General features: G+C 40.5%; 1 protein-coding gene across 1 annotated transcript in view; it reads right to left on the bottom strand.

Moving 5' to 3' along the window:
- Nucleotides 1–15,755, bottom strand: part of MOXD1 (monooxygenase DBH like 1) — an 89,741-nt gene extending 73,986 nt beyond the window's left edge. Inside the window, exon 1 of the mRNA XM_066373212.1 lies at nt 15,448–15,755. Coding sequence (XP_066229309.1) covers nt 15,448–15,708 — 261 coding nt within the window. The 5' untranslated portion in view covers nt 15,709–15,755. The remainder of the gene's footprint in view (nt 1–15,447) is intronic.
- Nucleotides 15,756–18,911: the final 3,156 nt, after the last annotated feature.

Raw genomic sequence — 18,911 nt, 5'->3', positions numbered from 1 at the left:
GTTACAACCTTTTAGCTCTTAAATAGACATGAATCTTACAAAACTGACATCAGCATTTAGCGGGGAAAAAGTTTATACATGCAAACACTCTTTGAAATCCTTTTACACTGGGAGGGCATTCTCTACCTATTTTAAAGGAAAGAAAAAACAGACCTGAGAGAAAGAAACCATGTTTCAGAATGTTTTCTAATGTTAATTTATATCCTCAGTGTCTAACAGAGTGACTTGCTCAGGGCAGAAGTTCATAAAATATGGGTAATATTAAATGGAGCATCGGATAATGCTTTTATTTTTGCTAAATCTAAATGAAAATGGAAGATAAGAATCCGAGAACCATCTTCCCATATTCACAGTTTTGTGGTATAGGAATAGTTTGACTTGGTGGAAGCAAAACTTTCTCAGCAGCACCATTTTTTCTTCCTTCATCTTATGTAAATAAAATACATGGTCTATAATCAAACACAATCTTAATGGTGTTGATATTATATAATAAAAATAGCATATTAACAAATCTTAAAAGAAAATTAAATAAGGCAAGAGGAGAGAATAAGGAAAAAAAAAAAAAAAAAAGCTGGGTCCCAAATTGTCTATCATTCAAGTATTTTTGCTCAGAGGAAGAAAAATATGGGAAGAAAGGAAAAGAGAAAGAAAAAGAAAACAAACCATTTGCCTGACCAGTGGTGGCACAGTGGATAAAGCATTGACCTGGAATGCTAAGGTCACTGGTTCAAAACCCAGGCTTGCTTGATCAAGGCACATATGAGAAGCAACTACTATGAGTTGATGCTTCCTGTTCCTCCCCCTGCCTTTCTCTTTCTATTCTCTCTCTAAAAAGTCAATAAATAAAATCTTAAAAACAAACAAACACAAAGTCACTCGAAGACCTATCAATCCTTCATGCAGACTGGCTAAACCTAAAAATAGTATGTTCACTGAGTTAAAGAGTTTATTGACAGTGTGACAAAGGAATAAATGTTATTCAAGTGGACAATTAAATAGAATATTTTGTATCTATCATCCTCTAGGTGGAAAAAATTGTGGAATGAAATTGACAGTAAAACATCAGCCAACTAAGAGTTTGAATACCTATAATGTCACCTAGAAAGTTATATTAGCCAAACCACACTGTAGTACTTAAGAAATATTTAAGGAAATTTCCCCAAATCATTTTTGCTGATTTTCACCTTTAGAATTAGAACCAAATGGCATCCCTCACCCCCACTCCCAGACCCCTTTAGCAAATAGACCAGGTGCAGCTTAGCTCTACTGTAAATCCATGGAGAAGGCCAGTGCTTGATATTCCAGGACTTTAAAAATAAAAATGGGGATTTGATCACAGTGCATGTTCATTGTCATGGCACAGCCAGCCATTATAAAAATCTAACTGTATGATGTATGTCTTAAATATGTTTTATATTTTGTAAATATAAAATATCGATAAAGAAAAGTAGGCTCCAATTAAGTATCATTAAAAATGAACTCTGAAAGTAAGAGCATTGAGGGGGATTTGAAGATTCATAATTCTGCAGAGATTTTTGTAAGACTTTAAAAATAAAAATGTTAGCCTGACCAGGCAGTGGTGCAGTGGGTAAAGCATTGGACTGGGAAACAGAGGACCCAGGTTTGAAACCCAAAGGTTGCTGGCTTGATCACAGGCTTATCTGGTTTGAGCACGGGCTCATGAGCTTGAGCAGGGGGTTGCTGGCTTGAGCAAGGGATAATAGACATGACCCCATGGTTGCTGGCCCGAACCCAAAGGTCACTGGCTTGAAGCCCGAGGTTGCTGGCTTGAGCAAGAGGTCAATAGGTCTGCTGTAGCCCCCCACCCCCATCAAGGCACATATGAGAAAGCAAACAATGAACAACTAAGGTGCCACAATAAAGAACTGATGCTTCTCATCTCTCTTTTTCTGTCTGTCTCTCCCTATCTGTCCATCTCTGTCTCTCTCTTTGTCTCTGTCACAAAAAAATAAAATAAAAATGTTAGCTGTTTTAATTATATAAATATAAAAGCTGATAAGCAGAAGCCATTCTTCTTTGTACTTATTCAGATTTAATGTTCTATAAAGTGAAATGTGATGTACTGTTATCCTATATCAATAGCTTTATGTAGATTTCAATCATTCTAATACAAGTATCTGCATTAAGATCAGCTTCAATATAAATTGACATTTAGATATTTTTATTGTGAATTATTATATTAACTATTTATTTTACTTGTTTATACTTTTGTGTTTTTTTTTTAAATCTCCTTGTCAGAGTTGTTGTTTGTGACTATCAACTCCCATTTAATTGGTTGTCTTTTTGTTTTGTTGTTGGTTTCTTTTGCTGTACAGAAGCTTTTTTGTTTAATATAGTCCTGTTCATTTATTTTTGCCTTTACTTCCCTTGCTTTTGGGGTCAAATTTATAAAAAATTCTCTACAGCCAAGGTTCATAAGTATAGTATGTATGTTTTCTTCTATGTGATTTATTGTTTCAGATCTTATATTTAAGCCTTTGATCCATTTTGAAATAATTTTTGTGCATGGGGACAAACTGTAGTCAAGTTTCATTCTTTCACATATGGCTTTCCAGTTTTCCCAGCACCATTTATTGAAGAGGCTTTCTTTTTTTCTCCATCGTGTGTTTCTGGCTCCTTTGTCCAAGATTATTTGCCCATATAGATGTGGTTTGATTTTTGGACTCTTGATACAATATTACCTATTACCCTTGAAAATCTGAGTTAATAATTAGACTCCAGCAATAAAGTGAATTTGCAGTTGTGTCATTAAAAAAAAATTACTCCTGAAACATGTTCTTACAGGATATTTTTTTTCTTTTGAACAACTTTATGCTTTGAAAAAGTTATGAAATATATCATTAAGGTTTCAAAATGCTGTGTGGCAACAGAAAAGTCTGCGTGAGCAGAAGCTGGCATTTATTGTGAAGCGTGAGAGCAATAACGCTGGCGCCGCTTTCAAACTAAGAAAACACACCCCGAAAGCTAGCTTTATATTCGACAAGGTCCCTATGACCTCTTGTTAAAAAACACGATTACACAGATGTTAAATTGGTTTTCACTCATTGTCAGCCTTTTTTTTTTCTCTCTTGAATAAAATCTCTGTAACAGAAGAGGGCTTTGACTGGTGCTGTGTTAAAGAGGATAAAGTGAAAACTCTATGGGTGTAATAAAAGATATGAATAAACTCCAGTTCAGCCTGGAGAACTGAATGTAAGCACAGCTGCAGGGGAAACCTTGAGAAAAACGCTGCCATCTGTCATCATTTTCTTCAACAGGTGCTTGTAGTTTTTCTTTCTTCATCTACATCTCGAAAGCCTTGTTCCTTCAAACAGTTGTTTGTAATATCAATTTCTATAATAAGAGTTATGATGGTTAAATAATATTGATAGTAAAATAAGAAATATTTTTGTGTTAAAGAGAATCTTTCAGTCTAAAAATCATAAAACTGCAGGAAAAAACTATATAAACATAACCTTCAGAATTTCAAGATAAGCCCATTTTAATAAGTTATTTCTTCACTCATACAAATTAAACAATATGTCAAGACAGAAGGCGCCTACGTCCTAGAAACCACTTTGGATAAAACAGAAACTCAAGGTCTAAAAAGGTAACTGTTGAACAGCTACCAGAATGCCAAACTATGAACCCTGTTAGCCTGCGTTCTGTTGAGGGGCCCACCTGAGCAATCTGTTCATTAGTAAGTGCCACTTCTGAAAATAAGCATCCTTAGTTTTCTACCACAGATCATCATTGCATCTCCATTTGATTGTAATTTAATACTTTGCTTTAATTTCAGAAGTATTAGAGGTACAGTGTAAAATTAACAATAAACTTCAGTGGACAAAGCAACTTCAGATCTTACCATTGAAATAAGATATTATTTGACTCTCATCCTATCTCATCACCTTATTTAAAAAAAAAATTAGGTGATGTTTCTTAACTGTCTATGACTAGGAATAAATTCTGAGAAGAAAATTCCTTTCTTCTACCCTCCCTCCTTCTTGTCTCTTCTTTCTTTCCACACGTATTTTATTGAGTGACTACTATTCCCCAGTCCCTTTTGTAAGGCTGAAGGCACATGACTGCACAGGAGAGTGACAAAGTCCCTACTAACAAAGTCCCCCTTTGTTAAGACAGTTGCATAGTTGCTAATGTCTTCCTTCCTATTAATTTCTTCAATAATGTAAATGCATGAATGTGGAAGGTACAGACAGGTTTTTCTTTTTATTTAAATAACAATATAACCAAAAATGTTTGGATAGTAAGTGCTAACAGGAAAATAGAACAGATTATAGAGAGGGAGTGGAGTGTCTTCAGGTTGCATGATCAGAAAAGTCACTGCTGAGGCAATGATACTTATTCTGAGAAATAAACTAGAATTAGAAGCCAAACATACACAAAAAATGTGAGGGAAGTAGACTCCAGGAAGACAGAGAAGCTATTGGGAAGAATATGAAGTGAAGGTTGGTTTATCCAATTTGATGAAGCTAATGAAAGCTGGTGTGGCTGAACTGTAGTGCTCAGGATGGGTAAATGCAGTGAACAAGGACCAGATGAGACCCCAAATATGGTGACCCTTGTAGGTCAGATACTAAGTTTATATAAAAGTCATTTGAGGCCCTGGCCGGTTGGCTCAGTGGTAGAGCATTGGCCTGGCGTGCGGAAGTCCCGGGTTTGATTCCCGGCCAGGGCACACAGGAGAGGCACCCATCTGCTTCTCCACCCCTCCCCCTCTCCTTCCTCTCTGTCTCCCTCTTCCCCTCCCGCAACCAAGGCTCCATTGGAGCAAAGTTGGCCCGGGCGCTGAGGATGGCTCTACAGCCTCTGCCTCAGGTGCTAGAATGGCTCTGGTTGCAACAGAGCAATGCCCCAGATGGGCAGAGCATCGCCCCCTGGTGGGCATGCCAGTGGATCCTGGTCGGGCGCATGCGGGAGTCTGTCTGACTGCCTCCCCATTTCCAACTTCATTGGAGCTTTAAGCAGCAAATGGCATATTCTGATCAACTTGAAAAATGTGTGTGTGTGTGTGTGTGTGTATGTGTGTGTTACTGTAGCTACAGTGTAGAAAAGGACGAGGAGATGGTATAAGAGCGGTGGTCAGGAAGACAGACATCCCAGTGGTTCCAGCTAGAGTGGGGGCAGGTTAAAAATAAGACAGTTGCATAGTTGCTAATGTCTTCCTTCCTATTAATTTCTTCAATAATGTAATGCATGAATGTGGAGTAAAATTATTTTCAGCATCACACTCAAGTTGAAAGACAGCCTGAAAGATACCTAAATCCTAACTCCCACCAAAGGAGGATTTCTCTCAAAAATATTTCACAATATTGAATGGCTCCAGTGACAAAGCTTGTAAACTTAAATCCTTACAAAGCAAATCACTTAAATTTAATATCTCTGAATGTCAGAAATGCATTTCTTATATAAAGCTAAAGTCTTCTACCCTTTAAAGCATATTAATTGGGCCTTTTCTTTTCTTCCTTCTGGAGTCTGATAGGTAGCCTCTAAACCATATTCCTTGAGGAATACTGTCCACTCTTTCAATCACCATGTCATTTCTTTTTTTTTTTTAATTTTTTTAATTTTTATTTTTTTTCAGAGAGGAGAGAGAGAGAGAAGAGAGAGACAGAGAGAGAGAAGGGGGGGAGGAGCTGGAAGCATCAACTCCCATATGTGCCTTGACCAGGCAAGCCCAGGGTTTCGAACAGGCGACCTCAGCATTTCCAGGTCGACGCTTTATCCACTGCGCCACCACGGGTCAGGCACCATGTCATTTCTAATCGTTCTTCCTCCAAGAACAATTGCTAGCCATTTCCCATTACTCAGGTACCAATTTCCAGAGATGTCAACCATCTTTGTAACTCCCCTACACACTGCTCCAGTTCACCCACACATCCTTTAAAACTGCTATTCTAGAAGGTATCTTCCTCCAGTGTAATTAGCCTAGAACAGAGTACTATAGCAAAACAGTGGAGTTTACAGGATAATATTGCACCTGTATGTATAGAAAGCACATATTTTGAGATTAAAATGAACTAATACTTATATTATTATATGAATTCCAATTAAGTCAAATTTTACACTTTTTGTGCATATGCAACTAATTTTTTAACTAAGTATTTAACTTTATTTGTATTCTGGTTAAATTTTAACTTATAGTTTCCTTTCATTATTTTAATATATTACTGTCTTTTGACTCCTTGTTCTGCAACCTAATGTAGTCAATTTGTTATCAACATATTTTGGGTATGCATGTTTCAATATCTATGATTATAACTAATTCAACTTCATTAGGCCATCTTTTATAAGGACATTATGAAAACCCCTGATAATTACCTACTATCCTTCAGATGCATCATTTATTTAATACCCCAATTACTGGCCCAGCAAATCAAATCCAAAAGAAAGTGCAGTCTTGTCAGTATAATCTATGATTATTAAAACCATGCTGACCTCTAGTCAGTAAGGATTGCAAAATATTCATAAACCAATTGCTTAAAATTTTTCCTCAAATTTTCACAAAAATTTCTCCCCCATCTATACATTTAACAGACACCCCTTCCCATGTTGAAAGCTAGAACATTAGTCTCCATGTAATCTTCTGACAACATTTCACTAATTGATTGATTCATTATAATATATCTTCTATTTATTGAGAACTTTCAATGTGCCACGTACTGTGCTAAGAGCTTTACATGCCTATTTAATTTATTCCTCACAAACACCCCATGCGTGATGTTACATTACCTCCGCTGTGACTTATTTATTGTATCACTGAAACAGCACAGGGAATATAGTCAAGTTTATCGTAATAACTTTGTTTGGTAATTGATGGCCACTAGACCTATAGTGATCACATCATAAGGTATATAAATGTTGGATCATTATGTTGTACACCTGAAACTAATATAACATTGTACGTCAACTATACTTTAATAAATAAAATAGGCCAGAGAGTCAGGTTTAAAACACAACAACAAAAACCCATACATTACATACCATTACTCCCTTCTTCATAAAGTTAACTGTCACTTAGTGAAGTTAGTTTGCTGAGGGTGACACAAAGAATAAGCAGCAAGCAGTGCTGGGATTTCCACCGCGACTTTCTTGCTGTACATTGCTCAGCAGTTACCCAGCAAGTATGTCTTGTACACCTGCCAAGAACATAGACTTGTTCTTGGCACCATGAAAAGATGTGGCAGCACTGACACAGCCATCAACTTGTAACAATATACCAATTATCTACTGCTTCTGCTACTTTCCTCCAACTCCCTTCTGCAACTATGGCTGTGGGGCATTTCACTGCTTATTAATAACCTTGGAGAATGCAGGAGGGAAAGGAATAGGCTATGTATTTATATAACTGAAGAAACACTTGAGAATCTTTCCAAAGACAAAGGGATTCCATCTTGTTATCCTTAATTCTAATAAAAGATTTTAGAGCAGTACACTTTTCTTGGCTTAAATACAAGCTGATAATTATCCGGGACATTCCTTTATTAATGTTCTGTTGATGCCCTGTGATCATATATAACACATATTTAAACTCTGTGTGGGCAAATAATCTTGTTGCTTAGAAGTATAGCAGCTAGTACCAACAGAAAAAAAGAAAAGTGTGTAGGAATGGTAGAGGGCTAGAAGGAGGAGAGAGGTTTCTGGTTCAGCGTATTTTGACACACATTACTACGACATTTCTTTCACTGCTGCTCTTGTTTCATGTAAATCTGAAAAAATATGCAGAATTATCAATGAATTCATTAAACCTATCTCACAATTGTTTCCATTCTAGAAAGCACTTAATTTTCTTTTTACAAAATAATCTTAAATACCAAAAGCTAGCCCTTGCTTCAAATGCACCAAATGGTGACTATGAGTTGCTTTGTATGGAGTCCTGCTTTGTATCACCACGCCCTATGCCTGGGCTCTTCTAAGCTACACTATGCGAACATCAAAGGGATCACCTTCTTCCTATCAAAGAGCCTGACCACCTTAGGTCAGTCATTTCTGAACTTTAGAATCACTGGGGAAACTTAAAAATTTCTTAACGCTTGTGTTCCTCCCCAACCAGGTCCAGAGATTGTGGTTTAATTGATAATGGGGATAACATTTCCTGGACACAAAAAAATTTTAAAAGACACCCAAGTGATTCTAAGATGCAGACAAATTTTGGAACATCTGACATAAGAAGTATTTTCCCAGTTCTCAGTTCTCTATGAACTCTGTCTACCCATCACTAGACTATAATCTGCCATACAAAAATCCATCTCGAACTTGACCAACGGTGTCCAAAGTACCAGGAGACCTAGCTTCTATAGGGTTTTATGGACCATGAGTGTCTTTGTATGAGTGAGTGTCGATGCATGAACTTTGTCAGGGAGTGGGGGTTGAGGGGGAGGTAGCAATTTAATTTTGTCCAAGAAACTAGGATTTGAAAGTTTTAGTTTACAATTGCCTAAAACATGGAAATCTTCCCCAGACATATGTGGTTTTGTTGATGTAGCTTCTCAAAATCCTTGAGCTCTCTAAGATTACCGAAGATGAGAAAGAACACAGAGTATAAGAGAAAAACATTCACACCTAGTATTAAGAAACTTCTATAAAATCATCAAGTCTCTAGATCAAAGCTTGAAAGATTCTAGCTGAGCTTACTAAACATCTGTGTAACAATGCCACAGAAATAGAAGAGAGAGCCCATGTGGTTCAGACACATGTGAAAAAGCATTAATTATATTTCCCCCAGGTAGACAGTTTCCTATATTCAAGGTCTACAGAGTTCTTTGATGCCCAAACCAGGTAATTTTCTTCATAGTATATAACATTTTAAATTGTAAACACTATGGTTAATCTTGAAAACAACCTTTAAAATTTGGGATTCTTCTATCCCTTCATGTTTTGATTATAAGCATCCTAGTCTAAAATAGCCACGTAGCCCCTCATCACATCACCCTAGTTTAATTCTCAGCACAACACTTACCACTGTCTGATATTTTTCTTGCTCATTTATTTATTTGTCTACTCCTAGCTCCCATCAAAATATGAGCTCCCTGGTCGCAACATGGCGACGCCCAGGATGGGCAGAGCATCGCCCCCTGGTGGGCAGAGCATCGCCCCATGGTGGGCGTGCCGGGTGGATCCCGGTCGGGCGCATGTGGGAGTCTGTCTGACTGTCTCTCCCTGTTTCCAGCTTCAGAAAAATGAAAAAAAAAAAAAAATATGAGCTCCATAATACCACTAACTTCAACTCACTTAATACTGTGTCCCCAGCATCTAGAACTGTTCAATATACCTTCAATAAACAATTGACTGATTGAATGAATGGTTCATTCAACATTCCAACATTCTCTTTCTATAACTGAATACTTTACTGAAGTAGTAAAAGTCACAAATGATCCCCAAGCTGTGGGATCTAGACCATACATCTACAGAATGGAAGAAGTAAGATATTTACATCATAGGGTTATTGCGAAAATTACATGAGATAGCACGCTTTAAGGACTTACCATAATGTATGGTTGGTTATATTAAGAACTCAAACAAAAAAATCATATCATAGAAACGTGTATCTGTGACATTTATAGTGAAACAAAGGTAGTAAAAAATACTGAGATTTTATTTTATCAGTCTGTTTTAAAATGCATTTTATTATATCATTCTTTCACCATTGAGGAAGAAAAATTGGAATGTTTTTTGTAAGCTGCAACTTGCCTGCAGAAGAAAGAACATCAAACTGCAACTCAGATGGGCAACAAGCCATTTATTTAATAGCTACCCCAAATTCACTTTCTTCACCTTTAAAATGGGAGAGGGGTAATTAGGAGATTTGAGGGTAATCAACCAAATTCTGAGCTCCTAAGAGGCAGCAAGTGAATACATAAAACATCAACATTTAACCTGTAAAAGCAAGAACTGTTTAAAGATTTTCTTCGTAATTCTTGTTTACATTAGACCAATAGGAAGACCTCAATAGTAAACTAAATTTGGTCTATTCTTATTTGTGTAGCACTCAGACTTATAATCCCAATTTTACAGTTAACAAAATTATCTATTTGAAATTATTTTGTAAAAGTATCTGCTTATGTGTGGCATGCTGTCCTAGGAGTGTAGCCTTTGTTTCTTTGTCTACTCTAGAATTCTACAAGTTGGAAAGACATAGATTTGGAAGAAGCTTCTTGGAGAAATATTTTTCTTTTTGAAATTCCTGTATTAGTTATTGTTTCAAAGTTACCATAAACAGCTTTGTGAGGCATCTGTATGCAGTTGTTTTTTTTTTAACATATGGATCAAACATTTCCAGAAACATGATGACGTATAGTGAATTCATTCCTTTTGCAAGCAACTTTATTTTAATAGGGCTCTATTACAAATGATGAATCAATAAACCACCATTCACTTTCTTTGAAGTGGAATCTTGCCTCTCCTTCAAGAACTCGGAAATTGCCCTTGGTCGCCTGAAGCCTTGAACTCTGCCAGGCAATGCAGGTGCACTGTTCCCTTGGCTCGGAGGTCCACCGGTTCCCCAGGCTGGCATTATGAAATCATCTGCTCTGCCAAGGAGGGCCACACACTGAAGACTATCACCGTGTGTTGAGCATCACACTGGTCATGTGTCTGTATTACTAATGCACAAAGCATGATGCTTGGAGAAGTCCCTTTGTCATCTGGTGAATGGGGGGGGGGGCATAATCCAAAGACTTATAAATATCTCTTAACAAAGCCCTAGCTGAGCTGTGTCAGGGTTGCATACTCTCTTCATCATTCCCTTACAGCTTTTCAATTTGCTTTCCAAACATTTCTTTGTTGCCGTTGGCTGGGGTGCACTTAAAAGAAGCACATCGTTAACCACAAAGAATGCTCACTGTTTTCTGTGATTTCAAATCAGTTCCAAGCACTTCCTCAGCTCCTCCGCGAGCAGGCCGGCAGCAATTACCCTGCTGCTGAAGACATACTTCTCCTCACAGAGAGGCTTCAGTTTTAGACAGACAGCCAACGAGCGAGGCTGTAACAAATGATGACATATTTCGGTCTCCATTCACCAGCGATTTACACCCCCAAAGGAAGAGGGAACCAATTTTTGTGCAAATTCAACAGCACATCCGACAATGCTGCCCTCTTCTCTAACTCACACAAACTGGGCATTCATCAACCCGGATCACTTGCCTCAAATGGGGACTCAGAGTTGCTAAGTGGCTTGGGTGGGGGTGGGATCGCTCTGTGTCAAAAAGGGGCAAAGTACAAGGAAAGGACACAATCCATCAGAGAAGTGAGCATTGATTCATTGAGGCAAAATAGTGAGGTTTTCAAAAGCCAATGCCAAAGGAAGGACGGCTTCCCATCCCTACCCCTGGCAATTCTGTGGAAGACAGTGTAGAAAGTGACAGAGGGGAAGCCTTTCCAGAACAGTTTATCTGGTAGAGTACACTGGCACAGGCTTCACTTCACAACCACGTTTCTCTCTTCTTCGTCCCATTTTGATAGTACCTGTTATTCATCTTTTCAGGAATATCTTCAGACAGGGTCAGAAGGCTATAAAATGGGCAGGGCAAATTCCCATAATGCTTCCTGTCTGTTGCCCTTCAAGGAACTTACTAAATCTGTTTTTTTTTCATTTCATGAACCAACAGATGAATGTCATACTGCCCCTTAGAGGTAGTCTCATTGGGTGATGGGCAATCATTGAACAACATGGATTATAAAAGTTCAGAATTCATTTTGGGGAGTGGAGAGCAGTGGAGAGAGTACAGAATAGGAGGACAACGAAAAAATTATCAACTGTTCATTAACTTCTTATAAGACGTGGGGGGGGGGGGAGAAAAGGTGAATACTTAAACATTGCCTCCAAATCTTGGCTGTGTCAGGAGAGAGTGAATGCTTATAGAAAGATACTCAAAAGGAGACAGTGGCAAGTCTGTGAGAATGGATGTAGTAGAATATTTTTTCTGAAGATGGTCATACGTATATTTCATTAGCATGTGACTTCTTTACAGTGGGACTGTGACTACAGCAGAAGACAAACTACAATACTCAAAGGCTAACTTGAAAAAAGTGATATAGTTCTCACAAGGGCCTCTCTGGATGTTCACTCTTAGGGCCCAAGCACTCTTCTGTGAGGAAGCCCAGAAGCTACATGCAGGGGCCATATTCTCACCACAGCACCAGCTGAGGTCCCAGACAACAGCCAACATCAACTGCCAGTCAAGCAAGTGAGTGAAGCAAGGCTTCGGATGATCCCGACCACTCACCTCGGAGTTGACATCAAGTGGAACAGTGAATATTTGTCCCCACTATGCCATGCTCAAATTGCAGATTTATAAACAAAAGTGCTATCCTTGGATTATGACACTATATTTTGGGGTAGCTTGTTACACAACAGTAGAGAACCAAAACAATGAAGGAGACACTGGACAGAATGTTCCTGGAACAGAATAAATCTGGCCGGAAAAGAAATGGAACACACCTCTTTGCCTTTCATGGATTCTCATAATTGGGGCTGTTTCTTCATTAACATTAACTTTTTACCTCTTGGTCCCAGATTAGGGTGTCCAGGGGATCTAGGTGATCTGAAAACATGTGTGTATATGTGTATTACATGGTGCTTTGTACAAACTTAAATTGTGGCCAGTATTTAGCAATCAGATTTTGATATATACACACACATACAATTAAATTTCTGTCTTGTCTCAAAAAACAAAACAAAAGAGATCTGGCAGTTCTTGATTTGCATTCGCACCTTACAGTAATTCACCTGCAGAAACTCTGGTTTCCTCCATCCCCTCTCCTCTCTGTTGCATTCCATCCTGCTTGATCCACTCAAGCCCCAACCCTCTTTCACATTTGCTGCCTGACCTCCATAGGCATTTGGGTTTGTAATATCTTTTTAGCCAACAATTCTCTACCTGGTTGGTTGGGACCTATTCTTAAGTTAACATCCTATTGAAAAAAAAATTTTTAATAATCAGAAAAATACAATTTAGAATAATAAAAGAAAAGAAAAGTCAAGCCTGTAAAACTTAAGAAAGGATGAATACAAGTAATGAGAAAAAGCCACAAAAGGAGGTGACTGGGATGCAGTGTAGGTTATCCTACAGCCTGATGCTGTCTCCAAATCTCAGGAGCTGCTGCACACGAAAAGATGTCCCAGAAACCAATGCTTTTGTTTCATTATTTGAGGTAAAGCTTGTTCTTCTTGGAAGTAAAATTACACAAAATTTAAAGTCTACTATTGGAATCGCATATGCTATATGATGAGGAAAGCTATTTACCTTTGGGTATAGTTGCTGAGAATACCCTTATCACACCACTGCATGAAGACTCTCAAATAGTTTCTAGGGAGAAGATTCAATGTCGACTGCTGGAAAATGGAATCACCCGGCTAAATTGGATAAATGAGCTGGAACTGATACATTTCTTTGTATTTTTAGTCTTTCAGTGTTTTTAATTTTATTAGAGATTTTAGCAAATGACCTTTGAACTTAATTATTTAGCATAATTTAATTGTATCTTATATGTTCTAAAATGATCAGGTTGTTTAAGAAAATGGAATACTAAAGAATATCAGCCAACTAAGAAAATGATTATCTTTTTATATAAAAATAAGGATTTTCCCTTAGGAACAAAAATAGAGGGAAAATCCTATTTCCTAAATATATTGGAAAGTGCCTATTCTAAGGTTTATCTCATAGTGATATGTATTTGCTAATTATTTTAACAAAAGTTCTATGATTCAAAATCAACCTAAATAGCACTTAATTAATTCTTATGCAATCTTTATAAAGAACCACCAGCAGTGTGAAAACACCCTTTAGTTTGACAAAGTCTACCGTTTGTCGTGGGCCCATTATGGCATGTTGAAACAGGATTCTACTCTTGGCCTTTCACTTCATATCAAATTGTGTGGGTCTTCTTGAAACATTACTCTTTTGGGAAAAACAATATCAAGTTATCTTTGATAGTATCCTCTGTTTGAAGACATTAACTTAGTAAGATTTCCCATGCCCCCTTCAACAAAACATGCAAGGATAGTAAAGGAGCATATTTACCAGTCCCACCCTAAGAAACAAACAAACAAAAAGATTTGGCACAAATAGGTATTTCTATAGGGTAATGCTATTTCATATCACAAGAGAGTTAAGTCATTCAGCTGGTGAGGCTTGTGTTTGGGGTCAAATTCATGGCTTACAAAATTTAATGTCTGAAACGCTGCAGCAAAAAAAATTTATACATCAATGACTTCAACAAAGTGTAATCTCATAAAATTTTATTTCATTGGAGTTGTAGAGTACTTAGTTTGGGAGGGAAGGATTCATTTATGAGAAAAAAATAAAGAGGGTGATTTTGAAGTTTTAATTGCTGTCATTTTCTTTCTTTCCGGCCAACGTGAGTAGCTCAGCTCCAGAATTAAGGTTCAGAATTAAGTTTGATGGCATCTCTTGTCAGAACGTTGTAGAAATCAAACTTACAAGCCAGGAATAAAATTGTTGAGAAATGCACTTTGAAATCTATGGGATACATTGATTTTAATACCATCAAGGCTTAACCCAATGCCAAAACAACTAGATTTCATCTGAATCCAGAGACTTTCAGCAAAGGGAATTATCTTTGGATGAACTTTGATAAGTAACAACGTTGTTATATCATCATGGAAAAGTGTCCAGATGTTGGTCAAGATCAAATAAAACAAAGAGGTCCATAAAACTTAACCTCCCTAATCATGCCGGTCATCTCACAATTCTTTTTTCCTATTCATAAAGACATCTATGAACAAGCAAAGTCTCTCTTTCAAAACAAAATGCCAGTTGTCAAATTAGCTTTGTTAGCTATTAAAGTAAGTGAAAAGTTTTGCCGCTTAATAGGGGATTTTGCCTGGGGCTCTAGGTTTTGCAGATCTTTAAAAGCGGCTTCCTGAGCGGTTTTCTTAAGAGCCAAGATCCCAAATGATTCTTAGGGAACTTGCCTTCATCTCTCCGAAGCAACTGACACCACACCAGCCGCGAGCCTGGGGCTTCCTAAATAACCGTGATTTGTGCAGTTCTGTCGCAGACCCCGACCCTAGGCAGCAAGTCAGTCAAGTGTCTAAAACCCTCTGCCCCTTCCAACCCTGAAAGCGATCCGTTAGGTCCCCCACACCGGGTCCTTCTCCCTCCCCATCAGGAATGAGGGGGGACGCGCGGCAGGTGTGTATGAGGGGGTCTATCAAGTGAGGCTCTGGGGACAGGAAAGTGTTCAGAGACGAAACACTGCCCGGAGTCTCCCGTGACCAGCTTCCCTGGAGAAAACTCGGAGGCGGGGAGAGGGACAGCGGGGGACTCGGGCTCCGGGGGCGCAGGAGCTGAGCGCAACCCGGAGCGTGCGCCCGCGGCCAGAGACCGCGGTGGCCCCGGTGGCCCCGCACGGCGCCCGCTCCCGGGTCAGGACGGGACGCGCGGCTCCGAGACGGGACACGCTTACCTGGAGGTAGGGTCGCCCCCGGGCCACGCCGCCCACGACGATGTCGGCCTCGGCCATGGCCCCGGTGGGTGAGAAGCCGAAGCCCACGTAGCCGGCGGCGCGCACCTCCAGGCGGAAGGCGAGCCGGCCGTCCCGCGGGCCCCAGCTCAGCCAGTACGCGCCCTCCGGGTCGAGGGGCGCGCGGTGCGGGAAGCTCCGGCCCGAGCCCCCCGCGGCCGCGCAGGGCAGCAGCGCCCACACGAGCAGCCACCAGCGGCTCATCCTCCGCGCCTCTGCCCGCGGGCACCTGGGCTCCCGCCGCCTGGCGGAGCGAGGCGGAGACAGGAGGGGCGGCGGCGCGAGCGCCGGCCTGGGACCGCCCCTGCGCCCGCCCGCCGCCCGCCGCCTGCGGGAGGGGCAGGGCCCGCTGTCCCGCCCCGGCCCGTCCGGCCCGCGTCCTGTCCCCTCTCGCCTCGGCGCGCCCTGGCCGCCGAGCCACCTGCTGCCGCGCACCCCTGACCGGGTCCCGGAGGTCTAGATTCGGGGGGAAGGGGAGCAGAGGAAGAGGAGGGAGCGTGTCGGGGCGGGGAGGGCGTGGGTGTGCGGGGCGGGGAGGGCGTGGGTGTGCGGGATCCCTGCGGAAAGAAGGAGAATGGGCGAGGGGGCGAGTGTAGCCTCGCCAACGAGCGGAGGAGTCGAGCGTGTGAAAGGGCATAATCCTGGGTTTGCTGGAGGGAAAGCGGGAGAAAGTCCTTCCCAGGTAACTAACTGTTGAACGTCTTTCTATCCATTGCTGTTGATTTTCCAGAGCCGTTGTACACCCAGCGACGGTCCTGCCCTGTGGAGGGACGTGGCTCACCTCCAGCGCATTGCTGTCACCCTTGCACCCTGCTGGGTCCCCAAGTGTGGGAAAGTCTTGTTCTTGACCTCAGGGCTCAGCACCCTGATGCTTGCCTTCTGTCTGGGTTTGGTTAGGTTGGGCTGGGTGCCGTTTCGTGTTGAGGGGACGATTCTGCCATACTACTTTGCAATCAGCAGAGTAGGTCGGGATTAAAGCACCACCTGGCAGTTAGATTTTTAACTTGAAATCCTCTCTTCTTGCTATATCAAGTTCTGACCATAGTCATATTTATCAAAAAGTGTTTTTGCCTCTCTCTACCTTTGATCATCTCACTCCTGTCTTAAGAAGACTAATTACTCAACGTGGCAACTCTAAATTACTTTTTATTAGCCTACTTATACTCTGCCACTTAAAAAAAAAGTTCTAAGCTAGTTTATGGAAATACAAACAATACAAAGTAGAAAAAAATATAATAGAGAATAGATCAAAATATAAGTTAGATGAGCACTACAAATGTATACTATTTACTCTGGATTCAGAGGTTCCACACAAGTCACCTATACTTCTTATTCTCTCTCTTCAAGATATATTCCAGCCCGTTTTTTCTCCCATTTCTCTCCCCATAAGTTTTCCAAAGTTACCAGCATGCATCAAAACTTTGTTCTCCCAAAGTTTCCGGTATATTTGACAGTGTCCAGAAGGAAGCCAGCCAGTGAATCTGTTTACCAGGGATTTCAAGGAGTTATCTAGGAAGGAATTCATCTCAAGGAGAGAGGGGGTTGCGTCCACAGTTTTAGCCAAAGACAATAGGCTAACAGAGAAGAGTGATGATGAAAAGAAGAGTGATGAGAAAAGGCAAGAAAAAAAAAAAAAGAATCTGGGAAGCCGTAAAAGAACTGAGGCACTGAGAGTAGGAACTATCAACAACCACAGGACCCTTGGGCAGACATTAGGACAACAGCATCAACTGCAGCAATCTAAGAGCTGTACCTTCGAACTGAGTGTCTACAAAGATCAGAGGCTTTGCTGCTGCTGCTGCTGGCTCCAGCCATGAGGAGGAGACTATGGAGAGAGAAACCAAATAGTGGACATGGAAGTCAAGAAGAATGGTTTATGGTACCATGTGAGGCACACTCACCACACTGGACAGGATTTCAGGGGAGTTAAATTATTCCAGAGTAGTCAAAGGCAAACTTCCTTTGTTCTTAGCATAAGGGAGCCTGGAACACCTGGCTAGATCTGCTTCCTGAAGTTAGTTATGTAAAATCAATATTCATATCTAGAATCTACTCTTATTTATTGTTCTAGGTTCACCTTCTATCACTTTTTATCACTCACTCATTTCCCTCTAGACACATGATAATCACCTCAAGAGTTCTCCAAACAGTATCCTCCTGGTTCAGTCACAGCATGAGCCTTTTCAGACTGCGCAGTCTGCAAAGGGTGCCTTTCCTTCCCTCTGCTCCTTGGAGTGTTTTGCGGTCCTCTTGCCCACCCTTCACAGAGGTGCCTGTGGGACGGTCTGCGCAGACCTCGTGATGGACCCTTACACTTCACTGTCTGTGTGCTTGTTTTCTTCCAGGAGCCTTGTTAGGTCAGGAGCAGCTTCTGGTTCCTTGTTTTAACCCCGTTGCTGAGAATATAGACCAGCATGCAAGAGGGGCTTCAGAAATAGTTGTAGGAAGAGTAAGTGCATTTCCTGATCCTCTTGGAAGAGTCCGCTTAACAAAGTTGGATTATGGAGGGAAAGCTTGGCCCCCAGTTAAGACGGAATATTCTCTGCATTCATATGAGGAAAAACCATGAAAGAAGACAGCTCATTCAGATACAAAAAAAAAAAATTCATAATGTTTTTTTTTCTTTCTTTAAGTAAGATCAGATCGTTGAGTATGAAAGTTTTGTCTTTTGTTTGTGACTGGAATTGCATCTAAAACACCGGTATTGCATCTAGTACTCAAGAAATATTAAAATTATATAATTTTAATATTATGTATCTATAATTATTATCAACATCCTGACCAGGTGGTAGTGCAGTAGATAGAGCCTCGACCTGGGACGCTGAGGACCCAGGTTTAAAATCCTGAGATCGCAGGTTCATCTGGCTTGAGCAAGGCTCCCCAGCTTGAGCGTGGGGTCACCGGGTTAGCATGGGATCATAGATATAACCCTATGGTTGCTGGATTGAGTCCAAAGGTTGCTGATTTGAACTCAAAGGTTGCTGGCTTGAGCAAAGGGTCACAGGCTCAGTGGAGCACCCTGGTCAAGGAACATATGAGAAAGCAATCAATGGATAACTAAAGTATTGCAATAAGAAAAGTTGGTGCTTCCCATCTCTCTCCCTCCCTGTCTGTCTGTCCCTCTCTCTCACTCTCTCTCTCTCTCTCACTGAAAAAAAAAAAAAAGAATTGGTCAACAAACAGAATTTTATTAGCATAATTCATACTCAAGAGACCCACTCTTCTTTGGTTTGAACTACTACAGGAAATGAAAACAAAAAAGAAAACTGTATTTAAGTGTGCTTCTTAAGCTGCCTGAGTTCCCTAGATGAAAGCCAACTCCCCACTCAGTTGCATAGAAGGCTCAGTTTCCCAATTTGGAAATTAATTACTATGTAACTTTTTGTCTTAAATCGGTAAGAAAAGCA

Source organism: Saccopteryx leptura, chromosome 3 (assembly GCF_036850995.1).
Source record: "Saccopteryx leptura isolate mSacLep1 chromosome 3, mSacLep1_pri_phased_curated, whole genome shotgun sequence".
Taxonomy (NCBI): domain Eukaryota; kingdom Metazoa; phylum Chordata; class Mammalia; order Chiroptera; family Emballonuridae; genus Saccopteryx; species Saccopteryx leptura.
This window is presented reverse-complemented; position numbering and strand designations above follow the sequence as displayed.